At 41.7% G+C, this 9,565-nt stretch overlaps 2 protein-coding genes across 2 annotated transcripts; both read right to left on the bottom strand.

Annotated features, from left to right (window-relative positions):
• Positions 1 to 6,377: 6,377 nt before the first annotated feature.
• Positions 6,378 to 8,201, bottom strand: LOC108595490. The gene is made up of 3 exons (XM_017980743.2): positions 8,094 to 8,201; positions 7,726 to 8,031; positions 6,378 to 7,667 (listed from the first exon to the last, which is right to left on the bottom strand). Exons 1-3 carry the CDS (start codon positions 8,145 to 8,147, stop codon positions 6,456 to 6,458), a joined length of 1,572 nt encoding a protein of 523 aa, XP_017836232.2. The 5' UTR covers positions 8,148 to 8,201; the 3' UTR covers positions 6,378 to 6,455.
• Positions 8,202 to 8,474: 273 nt separating this feature from the next.
• Positions 8,475 to 9,565, bottom strand: LOC108595779. The gene is made up of 3 exons (XM_017981071.1): positions 9,464 to 9,565; positions 8,916 to 9,242; positions 8,475 to 8,859 (listed from the first exon to the last, which is right to left on the bottom strand). The coding sequence occupies exons 1-3, from the start codon at positions 9,509 to 9,511 to the stop codon at positions 8,527 to 8,529; spliced, it is 708 nt and encodes a 235-aa protein (XP_017836560.1). The 5' UTR covers positions 9,512 to 9,565; the 3' UTR covers positions 8,475 to 8,526.

The following is a 9,565-nucleotide window of genomic DNA, read 5'->3' as shown; positions in this document are numbered from 1 at the left end:
TCATATCTTGAAAGAATATTAAATCTTTGTTTTTTGTATGCGAATGAGCTTTTTATATTTGACAGAATGTAAAAATTAGTGCTCGTTTATATCAGAAGTGAACTAAAGCTAGACAAAAGCTAATTGACAGACAACAGCTGAGCACATGCTGCGGCTAAGCTTGACAAAAGCTGACTGTCATGACTAGCAACAAGTGCGCACAGAATAAAAAATTGAGTGTTAAATTATTGACTTTTGGCTTTCTCTATTAAATGCGAACTATCTATTTAATATTCATATGCGCAATAAATTGAGTTAGACTTTAAGTTAATTAACTATTGATGGATTGTCACTCTTTAAGAGTGGCCAAGCCTAAGCCAGGTGTTTGGCCTGTTGGGTCGTTGTCCACATTAATTAGAGTTTTATGTAAATTATTTAAGCAGAGACTGTGTGGCAAGAATTCAATTAAACCTGCATGGCACAAGCTAATATTATGCATAATTTGCAACGTAATATGGTTAGAGATATAATGCAGCTAATAAATGTTGAAATACGTACGGCCATAATTTTTGGGGGAAACGTTGCGAATGAAATATGCACGATAATGTCCACACCACGTTGCAAGCTGTGAGCGCATATCAGGTCGCTCGTCTGTTGTGTGCAGTTGTTGTTGTTGTTGTTGTTATTGTTCGTTGCATTATTGCTGGCACATTAAATGGCCATTATGGCTTCCGCTGAGTTTGCTCAAAAACAAACCATAAATGGCCACCACAATGGGTGCAACTATTTGCGCCACAATATAAACAAATGCATGCATTCAACCGCATGCACATACAAAAACAGGCAAGTGCCACAGGGCCGGGCTGGGCTACTCGATGCCACACGCGAGAGCCAGCCGCATAAAAAGACTCGCGCCCAACGCCCAAGCGCAACGCTTGTTATTTCGCCTGAAACGAAACATAACAAAATTTGTACAAAAAATGCAAACAAAACTCTGCTGGCAACCACATTAGCCAAAAAGCGATTACGTTCTATTCATGTTGCATGCAGCATCAGCAGCAGCAGCAGCAGCAGCAATAACATGCTAATTTATTGATGCATTTGTGGCTGGCGTACAGTTGATTGAAGCAATTAGTTAATAAGCATAAAGCGCAGCAAGTAGTGCTAGCTGATTAATATTCAACTAATAAATTAGTGAATTGCAAATTGTATACGCTGCGTATGCGTAACACGCTCAAGCTCTTGCGTTTATTTTCAATCAGCTTGAATGCGCGCTGCCATAAAATTGCAGTAAATTAAACCGTTGTAAAGCTCTCACATATACATATATAAATACATGCATGTGTATATAACTTTTATTTCAAGCGCTGTTGCGCATTTAAATCCAAACTGGTTTTGGGGTTGTCAGTGCCACTGGCAGTGGCATCGACAATTTAATGGAGCTGAAGCCGCGCGCATTTGCGGCTAAGACCGCGCATCCGCATCCGCAAGTGTTGACTACCGCTAACCGCTTACTTAGCCCATTATATTGCCGCCTCGCCCGCCCCGAGTTGAGGCGACATTGTATTACGATTAAGCGCGCAAATTTATGGCACACTGTGCGGCAAGTTCCTATGCCTTAAGAGTTTTTCGCCTGCCCCACGCGCTGTAAGCTGCGGCATTAACCTCCGCACTTGTGAATTTATGAACACTGCCACGGCCACGGCTACGGCTACGGCTGCGGCCACGGCAACGGGTACGACGAATTGTTGCTTTAAGCCAAATGCGCTGATAAACAGCGCTGCGCTCTTTAAAATAGTTAATGAATGAATTTATCAGCTTCCATGGCTAATAAAGATAAAAACGTGCATTTAGTCGCCTTGACGCGCAAGCGGTCAAAGTTGAATTATTGCTCAATAGATGAGGTGGCAAAAGTTGCACAGTGGCTGCAAAACTACAATGGAGATACTAGAAAAATAAAACAAAATATATATAAAATTTAATTTATTAACCTGCTTGGTTTTCTATGCTGTTCTCAGAATTTGTTGTAACAAAAAGATAAAATATATTTTAACGATTTTTAGTTGGAATGTCATATTTTTATCTACTGTCATTTCTTGGCAGCTATTTTAATTGAGAGGATAGTTCAGCTTTTTTTGTATTTCCAGGAAATTTAACACTTTAAGCTCTAATTAATTTTAATAAAATTATGCTGAAGATTTCTATTTTTGGCATTTCTGCTGAACAATTGATACCATTCATAGCCACTAACCGCTCATCCTCACCGTTCGCCAGAAACTCTTTTATATAGAAGCCTTATTTAGCACAGCAACTATTTTTATAAATAATTTGGCAAGCTCTAGCACAAATTTATGTTGGACCAGAAACAATTGTGAAAATAAGTTGTTGATGACTTATCTATTGTCCGTCGCACATCAAAGCGAAACCAAACTAAACGGAGCTGATGCAAATGCTTTTGTAAATTAATAGCAACCGCTTCTATGATTGTTGATAACTGTGGGCCCACATTGTCAAGTCTTCATCAAACTTGCCACGCGCTAGTTTCAATGTATGTGGCACGCGTTCAAATTGCGTGTGGTAAACATTTACCAAGCCATTTGGCTTACATTTTATGGCTTCGGCTGGCTGCGCATCGTGGCCACAGCACTATATAAATTACAAATTTTATAGCATGCGATTTTTAAAAATGTATAGCGTCGACACACGTGGCAAGTTCATTTCGTTTATGCGGCAAACTTAAAAGTGCACAAAGGCTTACGTTGGGCTTGGGATTGGGATTGGAGCATTAATGTTTGACATTGACACAACAACAGCACTCAACACATTTGTTTGTGTTTCTGATTTCCCTTGTTGCCGCCTGCTGCTGTTGTTGCACTGATTTCCGTTATTGTTGCGTGTGGCACACAAATTTTTGGCCACTTAGCTTTATGCGGCAATTGTTGTTATCATAACTATGCGCAAATTGCAACAAAGCACGCAGCGTAAATAAAATCAAATAAATAAGTACATGCATATATTTCATAGCATTGCGTGTTGCTGTTGTTAACTTCGCTGCCGCCGCCGCTGATGTTGCACATTTGTGTGTTTATTTTTTGTTTATTAAATATGCATGACATGCAAATGGCGGTCTCCTGCCAATTAACTTTGATCGATTCAACAAAACGGGGCGGAAATATTTTATGAGCAATTAATGTGGTTACAACACGGCGGTTTATGCTGCTTACGTCGGAGTTATGGCCCGGCTTACATTGATTGTGCCACGTGACGAATGCGAATGCGAATGCGCGATGTTATCGCTTTGAAACAAATGCGCTTTGCTTCCAAGTGTCAAACGAATTCAAATTTAATTACAATGTCAACTGCTTTGTAATGATTTATGTCTGTGTGTGCAAATGTTATGCAAACTATTTGCTGCGCATTGCTATCTTATATAATTAGCATACGTTGCACTGTGGGTAAGAGCTCAAACATTTTGGTTAAAATCTAAGTTCAGCTTAGAGAGCTTTAGCCTAACTCATAATATATATAATTTGTTGTTGGTTTGGCAATTCAATGCACTATGCTTAGCCATAAATATAAGCTACCTACCCATAAATTAAATTTTCAGATTAGTATCTAACAATTGTTTAATGATTTGTTATACTGATTGCAAGTTGGTGTACCAATCTGATGATAGACAATGAGGTCTACGCATAGCTTAATAATTGCAATTTAGAATATTTCATTACGCAAAGCAGTTATAAATCCCCTGAAAAACTGTTAAACTATTATTTTGCTTGTTCTTGAGAAATCGCTTACTTTAAAAAATATTCAAATATTTATATATTTTTATTCTAAAACATTCAATTTTTTGCCTACAGTGCGTTGTGCAAGAGCGAGAGCTTGCTCTGCAGTCTATGCATATGTATGATGGCTCAAAATTAAATTGAAATATGCACAAAAATAGTTGCATTGCATAATAAATAGTTGCGGGCACAGACGTGCTGCTGTTGCTGTTGCTGTTGCAACTCCCATTTCGTTAGCCAAATATTTAACGCTTCGCTGACTATTGAAAAAAAAGCATATACAAATTAAATGTATATTGCATGCAGATACAGTCTTTCGGGGAAAAAAACAATTACAACGGCATTCACAATAAATATTACAAAGAAAAAAAGAGAAACATTCGCATAAAAAACAAAAACTTATAACAACCCGTTACACTTACAAAAGCTTAATTTATTTTGCTACTGCTGCTGCTGCTGCTGATGTTGCAGCGCTGAAATTATTTAATGGCAATGACACACCATTTTAAGCAATTATAGCCGTCAAGGCAGCCATTTTGAGTGCACAAGCGTAGCATACTTTGCTGCGGCTGCTAAATTTAATGTGTTCATTAAATGAGTGTTGCCTACTTTGCGGCGCTCCCGTCCTCGCTCACTGATAAATTAATGCAAAATTTTACGTTATTTTCGCGTGTGTCTTGCCAAAGCGCGCGCAGACTTGTTTTAACTTTTTTGTTTTTATTTTTTATGCTGCCTGTCGTTGATGTTGCCGCTGCTGTCTCTGCTGCTGCTGCTGTTTACTTAGTCAAGAGCAATTAACATGCAAATAAGGCCTATTAGTTACCCAAACGTCAGTCTGTCAGCTGCTTTGGCTCTCAAAAAACTCATACTACACCTGCTACCTGCTTGAGACATGGCTCAAATTCAGTTTAGGGCGCCTTTTTTCTTTTTTGTGTTTAGCCTTTTTTGCATACCCAGACGTCGCGTTTTAACTTAAACGACTAACTAATTTTCAGTTTTTTTTCTCCTTTACTGTTGTGTTATTTCTTAATTGCGCATTTAAAAAGAGCGTCTGACTTTTGTTGGCGCATTCATAACATTAATGTTGATGATACCCCAAAAGTTTGCAGATAACTGTGCAGAGATTTTCAAGTTGCGTATGGGATATGTTAAAGTCAAGTCTAGCTGCAATTTTATGTTAATCAATTTAAGCCAAGTTGTTACACTTAATATGCTTAGCGCACCCTTTGACCGTAATCAGTTGCCTTTTTTTTTTGCTTTGGTCTTTTGCTTAACGTTTATTGAATTTTTGTGTGAGCTTTGCCTTGGCTTGCAATTAATGTTAATTGATCGCTTTATTTTTCGCATTTGCCATTACGAGCGCTCGCTTCGACTTTGGCATTTGCATTGATTTAGTTGCCAGCAATCAAAAAGAGAGAGAGAGAGTGTGTGAGGAATATTTGCACAGGTTGCTGGTTTAATTTATCGCCTGACCAGCGCAACTTCACAAATGCTCTACTCTGGTCAATGTTTGAACAGAGTGGCGCCGACAGCAGCAGCTTCGACACCAAAGCAGGCCGCAATTCGCCACTGAATATGCAGCACCTGCAGTGTTCACAAACACAACTACACAAGTGTGTGTGTGTGTGTGTAGACAATGGCGCAGAATGAATGCTGTGGGTGATGATCCAACTTGATTTATCTACTAGTGCTGAGGTTAAAAGTTTTGTGCGCACTCTCATTGTTTGGGGTCAGATTCGCTTTGTATGAACAGCGCTGCTGGCAGCCACAGACAGACAGACAGACAGCCTGGGCCCACATAGCGTATACGTTATATTGTGTACTGCACGCTGTGTGTGTGTGTGTGTGTGTGTGTGTGAGTTTGAGCGGTCCATTGCTTATGCAAATATTCAACTCGCATGTCAGGCTGCGTTGAATAATATGCTTACCTGCAACTAACGTTGAGTGCTGTCCGCAATTATTAAACTTTTGGCAAGGATTTACGCTTAACTCGAATGCCAGCCAGGCAGCAAACTTTTGGCTGCAACTATGATTATTTTATTGCTTTGTGCTCCATGAAAGCCAAAGCCATTTAGCTGCTTTCTGCTGTCTGCTGTCCGCTGTCTGATGTCTGCTATCTGATAATGCTGCTGATGCTGCTGCCTGCAACACAAGCTGCTGACAGCTAGCTCATTATTTAGCCCCACCGAGTGTAACTAATTATGGCCGCTTGCCTTTCGTCTCAGACCAGCACATCTCTAAGTCTATGTCTGTGTGTGTGTGTGTTCGCTTGTTCGGTTTTTCTGCACTTATTGACAGCTTTGCCTTTCGCTTTCCCTTCGACGTTGTATAATATTTTGCTGACGCCTCACTTAGATCCATCATTTCGTGCAGCCATCTGCGACACGTGGCCCCCCAAGTTGGCTAATAAATCTTAATCAGCAGCCAACGGCTTTGTGGGCAACGCCTATGCCAATGTCGACTAATTTGTGGCTTTCACTGCCATAAACACTTTGCCATTTTTTTCATTTATTTTTTGTTGTTGTTCATGCAATTAAAACTGTTGAAACTGTTATCTTATCACATTGCGTGGCATTCATTGGCCCACGACGCATCTATTTAAAAGTCTATACATAATATGCTGATTACATTTATTTAAATTTGCTATTTAACGTTGTGATAACGCTAACGACGTAGCTTCAAGGGAACTGTTCACAATCCCAGATCGCTCCAGAACTTATGCCACCAACTTGGGTGAGCTGGCGCCTCTGTGGTGGTGCTGTTGTTGTTCCAGTTTGGAGTAGTGAAGTTCCAGGCGGGAGTTGTGAAGTTCCAGCGAGTAGTGGTTTCATTTTCAGCAGGGTTCGTCCAGTTCCAGGAAGGAGTTGTAGTGAAATTCCAGGCTGGAGTAGTTGTGAAGTTCCATTGTGGAGTGGTTTGATTTTCAGCAGGGATAGTCCAGTTCCATGAAGGAGTTGTGGTGAAGTTCCAGACAGGGCTGGTCCAATTCCAAGCTGGTGTAGTTGTGAAGTTCCATTGTGGAGTGGTTTCATTTTCACCAGGGATCGTCCAGTTCCATGAAGGAGTTGTGGTGAAGTTCCAGATAGGGCTGGTCCAATTCCAAGCTGGTGTAGTAGTGAAGTTCCATTGTGGAGTGGTTTCATTTTCAGCAGGGATCGTCCAGTTCCATGAAGGGGTTGTGGTGAAGTTCCAGATAGGGCTGGTCCAATTCCAAGCTGGAGTAGTAGTGAAGTTCCATTGTGGACTGGTTTCATTTTCAGCAGGGATCGTCCAGTTCCATGAAGGGGTTGTGGTGAAGTTCCAGATAGGGCTGGTCCAATTCCAAGCTGGTGACGTAGTGAAGTTCCATTGTGGAGTGGTTTCATTTTCAGCAGGGATCGTCCAGTTCCATGAAGGGGTTGTGGTGAAGTTCCAGATAGGGCTGGTCCAATTCCAAGCTGGTGTAGTAGTGAAGTTCCATTGTGGAGTGGTTTCATTTTCAGCAGGGATCGTCCAGTTCCATGAAGGGGTTGTGGTGAAGTTCCAGATAGGGCTGGTCCAATTCCAAGCTGGTGTAGTAGTGAAGTTCCATTGTGTTGTAGTTTCATTTTCAGCAGGGATCGTCCAGTTCCATGCAGGAGTAGTAGTGAAGTTCCATGAGGGAGTGGAGTTATTCTGACCAGGCCAGTTCCATGCGGGAGTAGTGAAGTTCCAGATAGGATTGGAATCATTCTGGCTGGGCCTCCAGGCAGGAGTAGTGAAGTTCCACTTTGGCTCGGGCAGATGCTGCGAAATACAATCTTCCATAGTCTTGAAAGAACGGTCCAGTTGGAATGAAGCCTTTTGGATTTCGTGAACACTGCACTGGAAGGTTTGGCGCACAGTTTGACCGGCGGGCAGCACAGCAGAGAACACTTTCATTACCTGAAGAGAACGGACGATCAGTTTATGAGATGAAAAATAGTAAGCTAAAGGAACTTACGGCTTCAGCGTAGCATTGACGGGAGGCACAAGCTTGCATCTCCTGCTGGAAGTTGCTCTTAATGCTCGCAGAGCTCTGCTGCTGGAAGTAAGTTTGCAGCTGCTGCTCCTTGACGTTGGCGCAACGGCGCAGCTTGTAGCCCAAGCGTGCCAATGTCCTCAGATTGCTTTGGGTATAGCTGGCCATGCATTGATCCAAGCTACGGAAATCCCTCGGCACATGAGCCTCCAAATTGCCGGTGAGCGCATCGAAGAGCGTGTTTTCCAAATTCAGTTCGTTGGCATTCGCTTGCAGAGGCTCAGCGTGCTATACATATATATTGAAAGTTGAAAGTATAGATAATAAATCAAAGCTGCTCACACACTTACATTAACGCTGAAGACTAGTGCGAAGAGCACTAGAAATTTGTAGAGAACCTCCATGCTGGTGGCTCGAATCGTTTCTGAATTGGCCCAAAGGCTGTGCAAGCATTTTAAATAAATTTGCACGAATATTTATCTATCAACTACTTGAAATATTATTACGCATTCTGTTTACTGCTGCGCTGGGCTTTTGCGCTCAACGCTTGCGTTACCAAACAGTCTGATTGATGATTGGTGCTATCTGCATAATGGTATATAGTATATATATATATATAAATGTGGGTATAAATAATTATCGACGTCAACGATAGAGCGGCTGATTTGCTAGCAGGCATCGCATGATTTAAGTGCGAGTAGTGAGTTGATTTAAATATTGAGAAGGTCAAGTTAAGTTTGAAATGAAAGCTGTATAGTTTATTGTTATTCCACGTCGATTGGCTTAGACCTTGGCTGGCACAGCCACTTCAAGCTCCGGCTTCTTAGCAGGCTGCGGCTCCTTGGACTCTTCCTGCTTCACTGGCTTCTCTGGCTTCTGCTCATGCTCCGCTGGCTTAGGCTGTGCTGCGAGCAGATCACGCTGCTGCTTGGTCTTCTCAATGCAGGCATCATAGTCATTGGCAGCCTGTATGGACTGGGTCTTTGAATGGCTGACAGCGGAGCTAATGCAGGAGCTGCGCACAGCATCCACAACGGTCATATTGGCGGCATATTGCGATTCCGTCTCATAGGCCAAAATGTTGGCGCTATCCAGCAGATACAAATTGCTATCGAACTGTAAGCACAAAACACATAAATTGACTACTTTGCACTAATGTGAGCGCTACTTACATTGGCAGTTGTGCAGTTTAGATACATTTTATTGTCTGTCATATTCTGGCAAGTTTGGAGCGCCTTGATGAGCTGCAGCTGCTTGTTGCGCACATCGTTGACGGAGGAGTTGCTAGCCCGATAGTTGTTCACGGTGGTGCGATTGGCAGCGTCCTCACAGTTGCTGGTGCTGTTGGCAAGCTGTTCACCCAAGTGGTTGGTGGCATTGTTGTACAAGTTAATGCAAGTTTGTTCCGCGGGTGACAACGCGCGCTCATCGAAGCGCATTTGGGAAAATACCATGCGCAAGAGACTTTGCTTATCGACCACTTCGCTGGCCACACTTAGCTACAGATAAAAGAAAACTAAGTTTGTTGGCTTATGACAAGGGTGGGGCGATAAAAAATATTGACTCAGAAATAATTTAACAATCTGCACTTTTGTTTTTTCTATGTATAAAATGAATTTATAGAGCCTTGATTTCTATTAGAAATATCCTTAGCACTTTACGTAGAATATGATGCTAATTTTTCAAAAATAAAATGACCCACCCTAAACTAGATACTTACGCCCAATGCCAATGCGCTCAACAATAGCACACGTGTAAATAGTTGCATGTTGCTTCAAGTTTGGGGTTTAGTTTGGTTTAGTTGATGACAGTTAATGCTCTG

The sequence above is a fragment of the Drosophila busckii genome, chromosome 2R (genome assembly GCF_011750605.1).
Source record: "Drosophila busckii strain San Diego stock center, stock number 13000-0081.31 chromosome 2R, ASM1175060v1, whole genome shotgun sequence".
NCBI lineage: Eukaryota > Metazoa > Arthropoda > Insecta > Diptera > Drosophilidae > Drosophila > Drosophila busckii.
The sequence above is the reverse complement of the archived record's forward strand: the minus strand, read 5'-3'. Positions and strand labels throughout refer to the sequence as shown.